We start from the raw sequence: 18,910 nt of genomic DNA on the forward strand, positions 1-18,910 counted from the left end.
TTATCTAAATGTGTGGTGAGCACAATGAACCCCCAGGTGCTTCACAGAAGTTTATAACATGGAGCCGTGAAAATAAAATTTTCACATTTTTCCCACAAAAATGTTTTACAGCCCCCAGTTTTGCATTTTCATAAGGGTAACAGGAGAAATTGCACCATGCATCTTGTTGTTCAATCTCTCCTGAGTAAGCCGATACCCCATATGTGGGGGAAAACCACTGCTTGGGCGCACGGCAGAGTTCAGAAAGGAAGGAGCGCCATTTGACTTTTTGAATGTAAAATTTGCTTGAATGATTAGCGGATGTGCCACTGATGTGCCTAAAAACAGTGGAAAACCCCCACAAGTGTCACCATTTTGGAAACTAGACCCCTGCGGGAACTTATCTAGATGTGTGGTGAGCACCCTTAACCCCCAGGTGCTTCACAGAAGTTTAGAACATAAAACCATGAAAATAAAAAAATCTAACTTTTTTAACAAAAATTATGTTTTAGCCCCAAATTTTTTAGTTTCACAAGGGTAAGAGGAGAAAATGGAACCTAAAAACTGCTATGCAATTTCTCCTGAGTACGCCAATACCCTATATGTGGGGAAAATACACTGTTTGGGCACACGTAAGGGTTCAGAAGAGAAGGAGCACTGTGTGACTTTTTGAATGCAAAATTGGCTGGAATCAAGAGTGGACGCCATGTCACATTTCAGGAGCCCCTGATGTGCCTAAATAGTGGAAACCCTCCACAATTGACTCAATTTTGCAAACTAGACCCCTCAAGGATTTTTATCAAGGGATATAGTGAACATTTTGAACCCAGAGGTACGACACAGAAATTGATAACATTAGGTCATCATATTGAAGAAGTTGTCATTAGTCTTGAGCGCAAGTGCTCGCTACTTGAGTTTGCATCGGGTACTCGGGTATGCACCATGTATCACGGGTGCTCGAGTGACATGATCGAGTCCCTACCCCGCATGTTTCATGGTTGTTAGACACCCAAAAAAAAACATGCAGGGATTGCCCGTGTATGGCGGACGATCCCAGCAACGTTTTTTTTGGCCGCGAAGCATATGGGGCAGAGACTCGAGCATGTCACTCGATCACCCACGATACTCAGTGCATACCCGAGCACCCGATGCAAACTCAAGTAGAGAGCACTTGCGCTCAACACTGGTCGCCATATCGTCATCATTTTTTTTCTTTACTTTTGAAAAAATCCCAACCCTAAGCCCAACCCTAATACAACCCCAACCCTAGCCCTAGCCCAACCCTGACCCCAACCTTAACCCTAGCCCCAACCTTAACCCTAGCCCCAACCTTAACCCTACCCCAACCCTAATCCCAACCTTAACCCCAACCCTAATACAACCCTAACCCTAGCACAACCATAACCCTAGATTTTATTTTTTTACACCGTTCCTCGTGTGGTATAAGTGATTAGACAACTTTATTCTTCAGGTCGGTGCGATTACAGCGATATCAGATTCACATCGGGTTTTTTATGATTGACAGCTGTCACACACTAAAAGATGATTATTTTGCAAAGACTAGTTTTTGCATTGCCATATTTTGAGAGCTATAATTTTTAGATATTTTGGCCGACAGAGTCATGTGACTGCTTGTTTTTTGCGGGACAAGCTGACGTTTTTATTGGTACCATTTTCGGCACGTGATATTTTTTGATCGCTTTCTATGCTGATTTTTGGGAGGCAGAAGAAACAAAAAACAGCAATTCCGGAATTGTTTTTAGGCTATGTGCCCACGATGCAGAAATGCTCAGGATTTTTTCCTGAGCGTTTCTTCATCTCCCTGGCAGAAAAAAACGCATGCGGATTGTACATGCGTTTTCCTGCCAGGGACACGCGGAAGTGAAGCGTTCTTCACTTGCATTTCCGCATGCGGGTTGACAAGCGATTTCCAAGCGATTTTAGCATCACTTGGAAAGTGCTTGACAACTTGGTCACACTATATAAATCCATGCAAACAGCATGGATTTATATAGTGTGACCGAGAAAATGTCAAAAAATAAAAAAATAAATATATACTTACCCTCCGATGGCCCGCGCTGTCTTGCCTCGCTCGGTCCCGGCTGCCGGCAGCGGTAGAGTGAAGGACCTCCCGACGTCAGCTTCGTGTGACCAGTCACATGACTCTGACGTCAGCGCAGGTCCTTCATTCCATCGCAAAGTGCCGGGAAGCAAGGAGGAGCGCACCGCGGGCCGCCGGAAGGTAAGTATACATTTATTTTTTATTTTATTCTTTTTTTACAGCTTTCTAATGGTACCCGGGTGTGGACGAGACTCTCCTCTCGTTCTAATGCAAGTCAATGGCGGTGAAAACGCAGCACTTCCGCAAAATAATTGGTAGTGCTGCGTTTTTTTCCGCAATGATAATCCGCAGCGGAAATTTCCACAGCATGTGCACAGCACATGCGGATTATCATTGGGGGACATGGCAGACCTTCTACCATGCGTTTTTTAAGCGTTTCTGCAGCGTTTTTGCCGCTGCGAAAACGGTTAAAAAACGCATCGTGGGCACACAGCCTTATGGGGTTTTTTTATGCCGTTCTGCGTGTGGTAAAATTGATAAGGCAGCTTTATTCTTCTGGACAGTACGTTTACAGCGGTACCGCATTTATATAGTTTTTTATATGTTTTGGCGCTTTTACACAATGAAAACTATTTTCTAGAAAAAATAATTTTTTTTGTATCGCTTTATTCTGAGAGCTATAACTTTTTTTATTTTTCGGATGATGGAGCTATATGGTGGCTTGTTTTTTGCGGGACAAGATGACGTTTTCAGCGGTACCATTTTTATTTACATTCGTCTTTTTTGATCACGTGTTATTCCATTTTTTGTTTAGCGGTATGATGATAAAGCATTGTTTTTTGCTTCGTTTTTTTTTTTTTCCCCGTGTTCACTAAAGGGGTTAACTAGTGGGACAGTTTTATAGGTCAGGTCGTTCCGGACGCGGCGATACCAAATATGTGTACTTTTATTGTTTTGTTTTTGTTTTTTTTTCATAATAAATAAAAATTATAGGATCAATATATTTTTATTTTTGGGGGATTATTTTTTTAATTTTTTAAAAAAAAACATTTTTTTTTCACTTTTTTACTTTTTTTTTTTTACTTTTACACATTGTCCCACTATGGGACTTTCACTTTTTGCAGCCTGATTGGCTGTGTAGCATAGAGAGCAGCAGATCTCTATGCCATGCAGCCTGTCAGCGCTGCACACAGGCGAGACATTACTTTGGTCATGCACTGCGCATGACCAAAGTAACGTCCTGTCTCCTGGTGACACGGATGTTGTCATGACGACATAGGGTTGTCATGACAACATCCGGAAGCCGCCGCAGACATCGCTGGACGCCGGCAGGAGAGGTGAGTATAGTGATCACCTTCCCCCTTGCCATAGCAGTGCTGCGATCGACTTCGATCGCAGCATTGCGGGGGCTAATGTGCAGGGAGCGGTCCCGCACCGCTGCCTGCATATAGCACCGGGTGTCAGCTGTGACAATCAGCTGACACCCGACGGCGATTGCCCCGTAACGCTTGTGTGTGGGCGCGATCGCCGCACGTGTAATAGTACGTACGTAGCTGGTCCATAAGGCCCAGGGCACAGCTATGTACTATTACTGATGAGGTCGGAAAGGGTTTAAAGGGATTGTCCAGTCAAAAGTGATAAGTCTACAATCACTCTGTGTGACTGCAGACTTATGAATAACGCCAGCGCAGGCGCTGTGGGGATTCGCCGGTATGAGACCCGGGACTGGAGGCTATGTATACCCCCGGCCATTCAGCGCCACCTCGCTCCATACACTTGTATGGAGTGAGGTCACGCCCCGTCTAGTGACGTGGACGGCCAGTGGGCGCGTCCGACTAGAAGGCGCGGCCTCACTCAGTACAAGTGTATGGAGAGCGAAGCCGCGCCCACCGGCTGGGGTTATGTATAACACATACATACCCTCCGCTAACGCATATCATACTGACGAATCCCCGCAGCGCACAGTGCCTGCGCTGAGGAAATTCATAAGTATGCAGTCTTATGCAGACTTATCACTTTTGACCGGACAACACCTTTAAAGGAACTCCAACCTTGGTTCCTGCTACAGCTAAAAAGCAATCATCTCATAAAATCTACTACCCCAACAAAAGCAAGTGCCTCACCATAAACCTGGGGACAAATCCCCTTTACATTTTTTGAACAGATGTAAATGACTGTAAGGATGACAATAACCAAAGGGATGTTCTCCTTATAGGGTGCTCTAGTTTCCTCCACCACTCCCAAAAAAATATTAATAAGTGCCTGCATAATTTAAATATATCCATCGGCTATACACCAGAGGTCAAAAGAATGTTATTTTTGGCCTTCTTTGGGCTGGTATGAATTGTATTCTTTATTCTTTTTCTTTTGCTCAGTAGATCAGCATTGTTAACTACACTATTCTATCTAGAGTTATCCTGTGGGATATACCAGTACTTTTTTCTATGGGAGCCTATAAGTGGCAAATATACCTATACCGTATCGTTGGGAAACACTTATGATATAACCTCCAATTTCACAGCTACTTCTTTGGTTCCCTAAAAAATGCAGGCATCAGATAATCATCCCAATTGGCAACAAGAATGGAGAACAGTAAGAGTACAACACTGCAGAAATTTAAAGAAAATCTGTCAGCAGAATTTCACACCCCAAATTTATATATGCATGTAGCTATTTCAAATAAATTCAAAGAAAAGACAATACCTTTAAATAGACAGGCCATTCCCCCATTACTAAGAAATCAGCATTTGAATTTATAAGCAAATGAGGCTGGAGATCTGAAGCCTGTGTCACTCCAGCTCTATTCCCCACCCAGCACCACCTCCTCCAGCTTGACAGATGGCCCCTTTGACTTAAAGGGGTATCCCAATCTTCAAGATCCTATCCCAATATATAGTAGGTGTAAAAATAATAATATTAGCAAATACCTCCAATTATAAATGTAGTATAGTTCTTCTGATTCGTTATGTTTAAGCTAATGCAATGTCTGCACATGAGGAAAGAGACATAATGAATCAGAAGAAGTATACCACATTTCTAATTGGACTTATTTGCTATTATTATTACACCTACTACAGTCATGGCCAAAAGTATTGAGAATGAGACAAATAGTAATTTTTCCAAAGTTTACTGCTTCATTTTTTGTAATGGCAATTTGCATATACTCCTGAATGTCAAAGAGTGATCAGCTTAACAGCAATTACTGTACTTGCAAAGTCAATATTTGCCCAGAAAATGAACTTTAACCCGCAAAACACATTTCAACATCATTGCAGTCCTGCCTTAAAAGGAGCAGCTAACATCGTTTTAGTGATTGATCCATTAACACAGGTGTGGGTGTTGATGAGGACAGGGCTGGCGATCAATCAGTCATGATTAAGTAAGAATGACATCACTGGACACTTTAAAAGGAGGCTGGTTCTTGGTATCATTGTTTCTCTTCAGTTAACCATGGTTATCTCTAAAGAAACACGTGCAGCCTTCATTGCACTGCACAAAAATGGCCTAACAGGGAAGAGTATCGCAGCTACAAAGATTGCACCTCAGTCAACAATCTATCGCATCATCAAGAACTTCAAGGAGAGAGCTTCCATTGTTGTCAAAAAGGCTCCAGGGCGCCCAAGAAAGACCAGCAAGCGCCAGGACCGTATCTTAAAACTGTTTCAGCTGCGGGATCGGACCACCAGCAGTGCCGAGCTTGCTCAGGAATGGCAGCAGGCTGGTGTGAGTGCTTCTGCACGCACTGTGAGGCGTAGACTCTTTGAGCAAGGGCTGGTTTCAAGGAGGGCAGCAAAGAAGCCACTTCTCTCCAGAAAAAACATGAGGGACCGACTGATATTCTGCAAAAGGTACAGGGAGTGGACTGCTGAGGACTGGGGCAAAGTCATTTTCTCTGATGAATCCCCTTTTCGATTGTTTGGGACATCTGGAAAACAGCTTATTCGGAGAAGAAGAGGTGAGCGCTACCACCAGTCTTGTCTCATGCCAACTGTAAAGCATCCTGAAACCATTCATGTGTGGGGTTGCTTCTCAGCCAAGGGAATCGGCTCACTCACAGTCTTGACTAAAAACACAGCCATGAATAAAGAATGGTACCAGAATGTCCTCCAAGAGCAACTTCTCCCAACCGTCCAAGAGCAGCTTGGCGCCCAACAATGCCTTTTCCAGCATGATGGAGCACCTTGCCATAAAGCAAAGGTGATAACTAAATGGCTCATGGAACAAAACATAGAGATTTTGGGTCCATGGCCTGGAAACTCCCCAGATCTTAATCCCATTGAGAACTTGTGGTCAATCATCAAGAGACGGGTGGACAAACAAAAACCAACAAATTCTGGCAAAATGCAAGCATTGATTATGCAAGAATGGACTGCTATCAGTCAGGATTTGGTCCAAAAGTTGATTGAGAGCATGCCAGGGAGAATTACAGAGGTCTTGAAGAAGAAAGGGCAACACTGCAAATATTGACTTGCTGCATTAACTCATTCTAACTGTCAATATAACCTATTGGTACTCATAATATGATTGCAATTATATTTCTGTATGTGATATAAACATCAGACAAACACTAATAAAAACCAGAGGCCAGCAGATCATGTTAAAATATAATTTTGGTGTCATTCTCAAAACTTTTGGCCATGACTGTATATATTGGAATAGTATCTTGGAGATGGAAATACCCCTTTAAGCTACACAGCATAGAGGCTGTCACTCAGGCAGGAGGACAAGGTGCTGAGTGGGGAATAGAGCTGGAGTGACAGAGGCTTCAGATCTACAGCCTAATTTGCATATCAATTCAAATGCTGATTTCTCAGTAACCTTAGAACAGACTGGGCATGTAAAGGTATTGCAGGACTTGTCTTTGAAAGAGCTACATGCACATATAAATTGTGGGTGAAATCTGTGAAATCTTGCAGGTAGATTCCCTTTAATATGAAAAACAAATTGTGAGGTGATGGTGTGTCCACATTCACAGTATTACAAAATGCAAACGCTTGCCCCGCTCTCATTGTGCCCAAGGGCAAATATAAACACAATTAGACGCTGTGGGATTTTAGACTAGTAACACAAACACTTTATTCTTCAGTCTCCTCCTTCATAAAGAAGTCAAATAAGATCCATAAAGACAAACCTATGTTTAAATCACTCACTTAATTCTGGTTCTCGTGCTATTTTCCATTGGTGAATAATTGATGTTCACTCAAACAATACACCCCAGGTACACCATACCGTAATGAAGCTTTCATTAGAACCACCAGAAATAAAGCATGTTAGGCCCCATCTATTTAATACTGCGCTTCCTGGTTGATAGTGAATGGCAGTAAATGGCATCACACTAAGGCTGTGTGCCCACGTAGCATTTTTCAAGCGTATATGCTGCGGAATTTCCGCAGCGTAAACGCTTGAAAAACGCATGTATATCCGCACCCCATGGTCCCCAATGGGATTCCGCAAGTTCTATGCACATGCTGCGGATTTTTCCGCAGCGTTTATGCCGCGTTCAAAAATCCGCAGCATGTCATTTAATTTTGCGTTTCCGCAAGCGGAATTGCCTTTGTCCAATGCATTAAAAACGCAAGGCAATTCCGCATGTGGAAAACGCGTGATAAACGCGCAAAAAATGCGCGATAAACGCGTGCGGAATTCCGCATGCGTTTTTCCGGGAGAGGACTTGCATTTATGCAGCAGAAATTTTCTGCTTCATAAATGCAACGTGGGCACATAGCCTAAGGCTGTGTGCCCACGTAGCGTTTTTCAAGCGTTTATGCTGCGGAATTTCCGCAGCATAAACGCTTGTGAAACGCTAGGTAATCCGCACCCCATGGTCCCCAAGGGGATTCCGCATGTTCTATGCACATGCTGCGGATTTTTCCGCAGCGTTTATGCTACGTACAAAAATCCGCAGCATGTCATTTAATTTTGCGGAAGTGCAGCGGAACTCCCGCCATTGACTTGCATTGAGACGCATAGAAACCGCGACTGTACATTTTTACAAGCGGCTTCTATGCGTCTCTATGTGCGGATGGTACCCAGTTCTGGAGGAGAGGAGACTCTCATCCAGACCTGGGTACCATTGTACCTGTAAAAAAAGAATAAAATAATAAATAAAGTTTATACTCACCTGTCCGGCGGCTTGTCTCTGAATGCCAGCAGCGCTGAAGGACCTTCGGTGACGTCACAGTCATGTGACCGCAGGCCCTTCACCGCTCTGTCTCGCGATATGCCGGCAGCCGGGAACCAGACAGGAACGAGCGCTGCAGCCACGCCGGGGCCTCGGGGGTGAGTATAGCTTTATTTGTTTTCATTTTTACGGTTCACACTGTATAAATCCATGCTGTTTGCATGGATTTATACAGTGTGACCTAGTTGTCAAGCACTTTCCAAGTGATGCTATCGCCTGGAAAGTGCTTGTCAATCTGCATGCGGAAACGCATGTGAACCCGCAGGTGGATCCGCATGTATTCTGCAGGAAAAACGCATGTACAATCTGCATGCGTTTTTTTCTGCCAGGGAGATGCAGAAATGCTGCAGAAATTTTCTGCTTCATTTCTGCATCGTGGGCACATAGCCTTAGTGTACTTAATTGGATTCAAGGTCTCTTTTGAACAATTGAGCTATTTTCCTTTGTCACTAATTAGACAGTGCTGTCAATGTAAATGGGCGACGTAATCAGATAAGTGAGGTGAGAAAATAAACGAACAAAAATAAAACATTTCAATTAGTGTTTGCTACTTAACATTCACAGGACATATAGAGATGTGAGCCACATAAAGATTTCAATAAGGATTTCAATAACCGCAAAACTGGCCGGTTACCAGAAAATGATATTTATGTGGGTAAACATGGCGGTCGCTGGTTTTATTGGGAAGAATTGATAGGATTACCTAACTTGTTTATGGATAAGTATCTAAGCTATGTGATACACTCAATTAATAGAAAGAGTCAGCAGAATTGTAAATGATGTAAAATCCCCGTCGGGAACATCCTGCATCTCTCCAGGCTCCGCAGATACACAGATTTATCTTTATTACAATATGCAGTTTTCTAGGCAAGCAAGTAAATATCAGTCAACACAAAATATATACCATAAAATAGGTTCTACTTGTTACCATGTACAACAGAAAAAGATGATTAACCAGCACAAACAGTATTAAAACATGTAGCAAGCTAGGATGTCGATTACAGATGTGTACTGAATGACAACCTAGGATATTACTGTACATGTCTTTAAATGGATCCCAGCAAAAAATTCATATTGACTACATGTTATAACTGTTCAGAGAGTCTAACCAGAGGACCAGCTAGTTGCCATTTACCTGGTGTAAATGCCACTATCCTCCTAAATCTGTCATTTTTTATTATTATTGTTCCTGTACTTCAACGTCTCTGAGATATGGCTCCCACTTCCAAGTATATAAATCCAGTCTAGTTAGCCAAGGGATTGTGATCCTCAACTCTTCTATATTAGCCTCTTCATGAGGACCATGCCTCCATAGCTAACAACACTAGATTTATATATAGGGAAGAGAGGTCCATATCACAGTAATGAAGAGGCCAAGTAACAAAAAAAAGACATATCCAGGAGAATAGAGGTATTTAGATAAATCACATCTGCTTGAATAGAATTTGCCTTGAATTTTCTAAAAATCCAAATTCTCCAGAATTCAAATTTTTGGCTATTTGCTTCATGAAAATTAGGCAAAACGAACACCATGTGGCAAAATGTAGTTGTCCAAATGGCAAAAATAAATAAAAAAATAAATATACTTATCACCCATCCTGCTGCAGCCTCTTTTCAGGTACTTAGTGCCTCCTCTCGAGTCGTCCTCTGTGATCTTCACTTATCACTTGGGCCTCAGATGTTATAACGTACGACCCCTTTAAGCCTCGTCAGCTCCTCAGGTGGGCACGTCATGATATCAAAATGTGTGTAATGATATCTGTGGCCTACTTGGCGTCAGAGGTACCATCACAGAGTGAAAATGACTGAAGAATATGCGAGAGGCTGCATGGATCAACAGACGGTGAGCCGCGGCAGTGGGACAGGTAAGCGGCGAGGGAAAGATTTTTTTTTTCTTCCCACCATGTTTATTATGCTTTGGGGTCAGAGCATAAAAAGGAACATTTGATTTGCATCCAATAAAACTAGAGCAATCTACCAAATTCTTGGCAGATTCACTCATCTCTAGAATGCATTTAGAGCAGATGAAACAATTACAAATTATTGGTAAATGAGAGGTACCCTTTAAAAAGGGAACCTCGGGCAGCATGAATCAGTGTTTGCAGCCAGGTATGTTTTTCTCTGAAACGCTCTGGTGTTGCAGAGAAAACATAGATTAAAGATCCCTTCTCTCCACCCCACTCTAATTGATTGATAGGTGTCTCCCTATGGAGAGACCTATCAATTAGAGCGGTGAACACAGACGGGATCTTTAAACTACGTTTTCTGAAACACCGAAGCGTATCAGAGAAAAATATACCTGGGTGCAATTGTGCAGCCAGACTCCAATTTATGCTGCCCATGGACTAGCAGGTTCCTTTAAAATATGTAGAAAAAATATAAATGCCCAACTTGGAAAAAGGATTTTTAAACTATTTTCTCACTTTTCAATAAATTGTCAAGTTAGTTTCTTCATTCAGGATATGCAAATAAGAAATGGTTACCATTTCTCTGCCAAGCTGGCCATACATGGAAAAATTGCTGTCAGTTATCTGGACATTAACCCCTTTACCCCCCGAAGGCCGTTTGCACGTTAATGACCAGGCCAATTTTTACAATTTTGACCAGTGTCACTTAATGAGGTAATAACTCTGGAACGCTTCAACGGATCCCACTGATTCTGAGATTGTTTTTACGTGACATATTGTACTTTATGATAGTGGTAAAATTTATTCGATATGACTGGTGTTTATTTGAGAAAAAAATCAGAAATTTGGTGGAAATATAGAAAATTTCGCAATTTTCAAACTTTGAATTTTCATGCTCTTAAATCAGATCAGTTTTGTCACACAAAATAGTTAATAAATAACATTTCCCACATGTCTACTTTTTTTGTTAGGAAGTTATAAGGATCAAAAGTTGACCAGCGATTTCTCATTTTTCCAACAAAATTTACCAAACCATTTTTTTTAGGGACATTTGAAGTGACTTTGAGGGGCCTTTATGACAGAAAATACCCAAAAGTGACACCATTCTAAAAACTGCACCCCTCAAGGTGCTCAAAATCACATTCAAGAAGTTTATTAACCCTTCAGGTGCTTCACAGGAATTTTTGAAATGTGGAAGAAAACAATGAACATTTAACTTTTTTTCACAATAATTTTACTTTAGACTCAAATTTTTTCATCTTCGCAAGGGTTACAGGAAAAATGTGGGTAAAAACCACTGTTTGGGTGCACGGCATGGCTCGGAAGGGAAGGAGCGCCATTTGACTTTTTGAATGTAAAATTTGATTGAATAATTTGCGGATGTCATGTCGCATTTGGAGAGCCCCTGATGTGTCTAAACAGTGAAAACTCCCCTCAAGTGACACCATTTTGGAAACTAGACCCCTTAAAGTGCACCTGTCAGCAGGACTATGCTCAGTAAAGTACATGCACTGTCAGGTGGGAAACATAACACTGATTAAAATGATACATTGATTGATTAAATCCGTCCTGTGGTTCTTAAGTAATCTTTACTCTCAATTTGGAGATTGCGCTGCGTGCAATCCGCAGCTGCCAGATGTTACAGCATAGTGGATGGGATTTATACAAATCCCATGCCCACTATGCGTCTGCGGCTCACCCGCAGAAACTGACATGTGGGGCATCTTTCCAGACCGCAGAATGTCTATTTCCTCCTACAGGTCCGCATGCGGGCTTTCCCCATAGACCTAATCTCTATGGAGAAAGCCCGCCTGTGAGAAAAAAAAAAAACGGCTGTCGCTCATTCGCATAATAAGCGGAAGCCGGAGGCGGCTTCTCCGCAGCCTCGGGGCCGCAGTCGGCTCCGGATCGTCTGCACATACCCTTACCCCAGTTTTATCCAATAAATCATCCTTATTTGACGATAGAGACCAATGGAGGCCTGGATTTGGAGTCACCCCCAAAATTAAAGTGGAAAAATACACTACAGGCTGATCCAGCTTTGATGTAATGTCCTTAAAACAAGTCAAAATTAGGCTCAGTATTGTGTGTGGCCTCCACGTGCCTGTATGGCCTCCCTACAACGCCTGGGCATGCTCCTGATGAGGTTGCAGATGGTCTCCTGTGGGATCTCCTCCCAGACCTGGACTAAAGCATCCGCCAACTCCTGAACAGTCTGTGGTGCAACGTGACGTTGGTGGATGGAGTGAGATATGATGTCCCAGATGTGCTCAATCGGATTCAGGTCTGGGGAACGGGCAGGCCAGTCCATAGCTTCAATGCCTTCATCTTGCAGGAACTGCTGACACACTCCAGCCACATGAGGTCTGGCATTGTCCTGCATTAGGAGGAGCCCAGGGCCAACCGCACCAGCATATGGTCTCACAAGGGGTCTGAGGATCTCATCTCGGTACCTAATGGCAGTCAGGCTACCTCTGGCGAGCACATGGAGGGCTGTGCGGCCCTCTAAAGAAATGCCACCCCACACAATTACTGACCTACTGCCAAACCGGACATGCTGAAGGATGTTGCAGGCAGCAGATCGCTTCTCCACGGCGTCTCAAGACTCTGTCACGTTTGTCACATGTGCTTAGTGTGAACCTGCTTTCATCTGTGAAGAGCACAGGACGCCAGTGGCGACTTTGCCAATCCTGATGTTCTGTGGCAAATGCCAAGCTTACTGCACGGTGTTGGGCTGTGATCACAACCCCCATATGTGGACATCGGGCCCTCCTACCACCCTCATGGAGTCGGTTTCTAACCGTTTGTGCAGACACATGCACATTTGTGGCCTGCTGGAGGGCTCTGGCAGTGCTCCTCCTGTCCCTCCTTGCACAAAGGCGGAGGTAGCGTTCCTGCTGCTGGGTTGTTGCCCTCCTACGGCCCCCTCCACGTCTTCTGGTGTACTGGCCTGTCTCCTGGTAGCGCCTCCAGCCTCTGGACACTACGCTGACAGACACAGCAAACCTTCTTGCCACAGCTCACATTGATGTGCCATCCTGGATGAGCTGCACTACCTGAGCAACTTCTGTGGCTTGTAGAGTCCGTCTCATGCTACCACGAGTGTGAAGGCACAACCAACATTCAAAAGTGACCAAAACATCATCCAGAAAGCATTGGTACGGAGATGTGGTCTGTGGTCCCCACCTGCAGAAACACTCCTTTATTGAGTGTGTCTTGATAATTGCCAATAATTTCCATCTATTGTCTATTCCATTTGCACAGCAGCATGTGAAATTGATTGTCAATCAGTGTTGCTTCCTAAGTGGACAGTTTGATTTCACAGAAGTTTGATTTACTTGGAGTTATATTCTGTTGTTTAAGTGTTCCCTTTATTTTTTTGAGCAGTGTACTTTAGTAAATACATAAATAGCACATTTGCACTCACCTCCAGTTCCCACACACTTTGGGCAGCATTCTCCAGGAGCTACAGTCTCTAGCTCTCCTGTTCTGCAGCTTGTCCTAGGGCAGGGCTTTGAGACACACGTCACCTTTCCATGCATACAGGTGCACATAATGCATTTGGATGAAGCCCATTGTGTACTATGCTGTAATTAAAAAAATAAGAAGGTTAACTTTGTAAAAATATAATTACTGTCCACTTGCACTATATTGCCGGCATTATTAATCCCACTTCAGATACCAATGGGATATATTATGCAAAAGCAAAAACAACTGTTTATAGTCTCTGAAGCAAAGTTAAAGGGTAACTGTATTTTCAAGTAACTTTTCAGAATAAGCTGTAGTGTTTTTATATGGGAAATCAGACTATTTCTTGCCCCTATATGTCTTGTGTCCTGCATTTTCACCAGTTTTTTCATATGAAGGCTAGATTATATCTCTTAATTTTGCAAGTCACTGGGCCCTTGGGGAGGATACTAACTGCTGCCATCTTTGCCATGCAGAGAATAGCAAACAGAGAGGGATTCCAGCTCTTCATTCATAAATTAGGACACAAAGACAAGCAACAGCAATATGGAGGAAATTAATCAGCAGTGCTGAGCTGTCTGAATACAAATACAGTGAGGTAAAAGACTTATTATGACGCTCACCAGGTCAGGATCTTTCTATGCTTCCCTCTGCCTGTTTCCTCTCCTTACACCTCCCTCCTTCTACCCCATAGGCTGTGACACATGACACCAAGGTGAGCCTGCAGTCTTCCTTGTTTGTGCAAGATGGAGTGGCACTGTCTTTTTCAGAGTGGAAGACAAGCTCAAGAGATGGGGGTGGGCGGGGGGAGAAGTGGCAGATAAGTGGAGAAGGAATCCGATTCCTCTAATAAGATATATTACAAAGTTTCTTACATTTACCTGTACTATTGACTCATACAAAGTTCATTGAAAGTACAGTTCTTTTTTACAATGTAAGTCTATGTTCACACTAGGCGTTTTCTCAGTATTTTTTTATGCAAATTTTCACCTGCGTTTTACAGTACCAGTAAAGTCTATGAGATTTCAGAAATCTCATGCACACACATTGGTTTTTGTGTCATCAGTATTTTGTGCTTTGCATGTTTTTTTCCACAATAGAGCATGTCACTTCTTTCAGCGTTTTTTCATCCATTGAAAGTTCCGGGTGGTGAAAAAAAAAGCTGAAAAAACGGCTAGTGTGAACATAGCTATCAAGATTTGCTGCATTTTTAGTGAAAAAAAAAGTACAGCAGTATGTGAAACTCATATTTTTGTGATTTTACCATCTTGTCTTGGTCAACTGAGATTGCAGTTTGGATTAGTACAGTCTAATTAATTAAGTTAGTGATGTGTACAATCTCTGAGCAACTTAATAGCAGACCATAGTGTGAAAATAAATAGTGTCCTACAAACTCAATGCACTGCCAATGTCTTAGAAAAACTATTCCTGAACAATTCACTTCCCCCACTGTTACATTTGTAATTCTGGTTAATATGGTTTCACATATGTCTTGCATTGGTGTCCTGTGTTCATGCTTGTGGTGGCAGCAAGGCTGAACTTTGGGAAACCAGAAAAATGCATCAAAACACACACCAAAACTTGCGTTTTTGATGCAGCTTCTTTCCTGCCAAGAGATCAGGTTTTGCTGCAGAAAAAAAAAAGCTGAAAAAACGCTTAGTGTGTACATAGCCTAAGAAAGATGCGCACATTCCGGGCAACAGACTTTGGGATGGTGCTCTTTCAACAGTATGACTCAAGTACTTTATAGAGTTGACGATGATTTCTTGACTTTAGGAGCTAATCTAACTCTTCTGGATGTCTGCTGGATTTTTTTTTGAGCACGGTATTAAAGTGGTCTGTTACCAAAATTCACAATACAAATTTCATATAATATTATACTGATCTGTTAAAGGGCATTTACACTCCATGACTATCATAAACAAGTGATCCTAAACAGGCTGCTGATCACCCGAAGAATGTGCAAAATGCTCGTTTGTCAGGTGAAATTATTTTTTTGTTTACTTAAAAAAAATCATTGTTTTCGTCAGCGCATCGTCCTTTGTAGACGGGAGAACAATGGCAGCCGAGGCGCACTGAACAATCTATAATTTAGTGCGCATGTGAAGCGTGGTTTGCCTGTATTATTAAAACTCAACAACCAAGTAGCTGATCCATGTCAGAAGGACTGTACAATCCTCTTGTTAAAACAAGTATTTTAAAATTACAGGTGAAGAGTGAGAGAGCTCACGAGTACAAGTGTATTCAGTCTGACTGATAGCTGCAGAAGGAGAAGGTTAACCTTTCAAATAGGATTATACAGCCATTCTGACATGAATTATCAAAATAAGTACACTAGCCTCATTAGGTCTAAGCAATCTATGTAATAATGTATGTGGTTCACATTGGGAGATCTGGTGACACATCAGATATAAGAAATCACACAGATGTCATGTGCAAATAACCCAGAAGCCAATTTTTAGGTACACTGACTACCAAGCTCTTGAGATTAGTACAACTCTATGATATAGTATGTGTCTCAATGTGGCCCCCAAGCAACGCTCCTGTCATGTAGAGATGCCATTAATAAAGAATACATGCATATTTTAAACTCTTTAGTGGGGGAGAAGCTCTGCGTCTATAGGAGGGACCGTGGCGTCTGATTTGAGAAGGAGAATAGTGTAAGACTCTGAGATCTCTTAGAGAATCCTTTAGAGATGTTATTTTGTATTTGCATCACATGTGAATATTTTTTTTCCTTTAATGGAACAACATGAGTGTCCATTACCAAGGTATGACACAAGTGCAGGGGTAAGCAGTTATCTACTTGGTTTGTCCAGGATTCCTTTTGGTGTAAGTATATTTCGCCCTAAAGATTTAAAAAGAACACCTTTCATACTTTTTTAATGTAAAAGTGTCAAGCAAGCAAAGTGTTAAAAAGCGCATCAGACAAATGGGGTAGTACTGCTCTGCGGTAATTAACAGTGGCCTTTAGTTTCCAGCACAATTTGTGTTATGTTTCTATCACAAGAGAGAAGGTTACGCTTTCAGTCACCTTACCCTTTCATTAAATTGGATATACTTTCCCTGACAGTAGGATTAATGGCCCTTGTGCTACGCCTTCCTAAAGCTGCAGCATGGAGACCTGAACAGCATGAGGATGCCATTCACAGCAGTGATTAGGGCCGTCTCCATGACCTGTGTGGCATCCTGAACAATGCAGTGCCAGGTTCTCAGCCTCACAGCTTCTGGAGGAAAATGTTCATCGGAAGGTAGGTCATGGGGAAATAATAACCCTGACATGTAATGATCTAGCCTGTATGTGTCACATAAACAAGGTGCTTCTGTGCGAAGCTAGAATATTAAAAGGATGAAGAAGTCATTATTATATTATTAGAATTATCAGGAGTTCATTGAAGTCTATATCTATTGGGCACGGTGGCTCAGTGGTTAGCACTGCAGCCTTGCAGCGCTGGGGTCCTTTGTTCAAATCCCACCAAGGACATCATCTGCAAGGAGTTTGTATGTTCTCCCCTTGTTTGCATGGGTTTCCTCCGGGTTCTCCGGTTTCCTCCCACACTCCAAAGACATACTGATAGGGAATCTAGATTGTGAGCTCCGATGGGGACAGCGACGATAATGTATGTAAAGTGCTGCGGAATATGTTAGCACTATATAAAAATAAAGATTATTATTATTATATTATTACATGAAAAAGGGTCATGTAGGGAGAAATTAACACGTCTTCAAGAAGCTTCAGTCATGGATATTCACGAAGTTCTAGTTTGAGCGTGACACAAATGTTTACATTTGTGTTCAGTTGCAGTTCCCGCAAAAACCACAATGACATCGGCAGCAGCACATTCACACAAATCAGGTGAAACAGACTGGGGAAGGCCTTTTTCAGTTCCATCATGACCAGGGGAATAATGACCGAGGTTGCAGAGGTCAAGTGAGGGGCTCGACGACGTCAGCAGAAACTTCAACTTTATGTGTGTCCTATGACGCACATCCAGTTGAAGTGTTATGCGGCATACAGACCCCTAGGGTCCGTGCGTGGCAATACATACATCACGTCGGCTTGCACATGGTGGGGTGCACGGCAGTGATGTCATGTACTCCTGTCACTTGCTCGCTGAAGCCAGCTGCCGGATTCAGAAGAGGACGATATATATACCAGTATGGGGCCCAGGATAAGGGAAATATATACCAGAATGGGGCCCAGATAGGATAATGGACATATATATATATATATATATATATATATATATATATATATATATATATATATATAATATATATTTATTTATATTGTGACAAAGTCACTGGCAGAATACTGGAGGGCAGATACGTTTCACTGCGGCTGTTGGCTTCAGTGATGTGAAACGTGGAAGTCTTCTCCTGCAGAGTAGGTGCAGAGAGGGTTAATCAGCCATTTAAAAAGGGCATGTTTTATAGGTGAATGACCCCTCGCCCGCACCATGGTCATTCACCTATAAAACCTGCCCCTTTTAAATGGCTGATTAACCCTCTCTGCATATCTCCACCCCTGGGCGGGTTTGACCTTTAAATAGCCAGCCTTTTCACTCAGGTGTTGTTCAGTGTGTGGAAGCTAGCTCCTGAGAGAAAGGAGCTTGTGTTTATGCGCTAAACTGGACCATGTGCTATTGCCAACCCTGAGTGGCCGGTCTTCGGCCAAAGTAAGGACTGTTCTGTACCTTTTTCCTGTTTTGCTTCCTGCACTTGGCTGTGGTAAATGCTGCTTCTTATAATAAACCACCAAGTCATTTAAAGAAACAGTGTCCTGTATCTACCTCTGAGTGCAGCAGTGCGAGAGACTCTACCACAATATTATATATATACAGCTCTGGCAAAAATTAAGAGACCACTGCACAGTTTTCTAAATATCACCATCTCTACATGTCTGACAGCCATTCCATTCCAATGTCAGCAGAATTCCAATCAACGTCCACGTCATTCTACTTAATGTGCTTCTGATTAGGTGATCACTTGAACCAAATCTTATGTAATGAGGGAAAGTATAAAAAACACTGCTGTGGTCTTCACAATCCTCTTGCAATAGGACAAGCTGGATGGCAAAACAAGTGCTAGGAATAGCCCAAAAGTAATTTGAATGAAAAAATAACTTTTAACCATGCCAAGAGAGTTGAAAAGAAAAGTCTTGAGTGAGGAAAAGAAGGGCTCAATTCTGGCTTTACTAGCAGAGGGATACAGTGAGCGTCATGTTGCCTCCATCCTTAAAATTTTGAAGATGGCAGTCCATTACAACAAGGTCAAGCCGCAGACATTGGGAACAACAAAGCTACAGACCGG

At 42.5% G+C, this 18,910-nt stretch overlaps 1 protein-coding gene across 1 annotated transcript in view; it reads right to left on the reverse strand.

Moving 5' to 3' along the window:
* The window catches only part of FRAS1 (Fraser extracellular matrix complex subunit 1), a 626,357-nt gene that overhangs the window by 351,136 nt on the left and 256,311 nt on the right, over window positions 1-18,910 (reverse strand). Inside the window, exon 5 of the mRNA XM_073637084.1 lies at window positions 13,557-13,716. Within this exon, the coding sequence (XP_073493185.1) occupies window positions 13,557-13,716 (160 nt within the window). The remainder of the gene's footprint in view (window positions 1-13,556; window positions 13,717-18,910) is intronic.

This window comes from Phyllobates terribilis, unplaced genomic scaffold (genome assembly GCF_046119375.1).
Source record: "Phyllobates terribilis strain yellow unplaced genomic scaffold, ASM4611937v1 Scaffold_1__5_contigs__length_1240528914, whole genome shotgun sequence".
NCBI lineage: Eukaryota > Metazoa > Chordata > Amphibia > Anura > Dendrobatidae > Phyllobates > Phyllobates terribilis.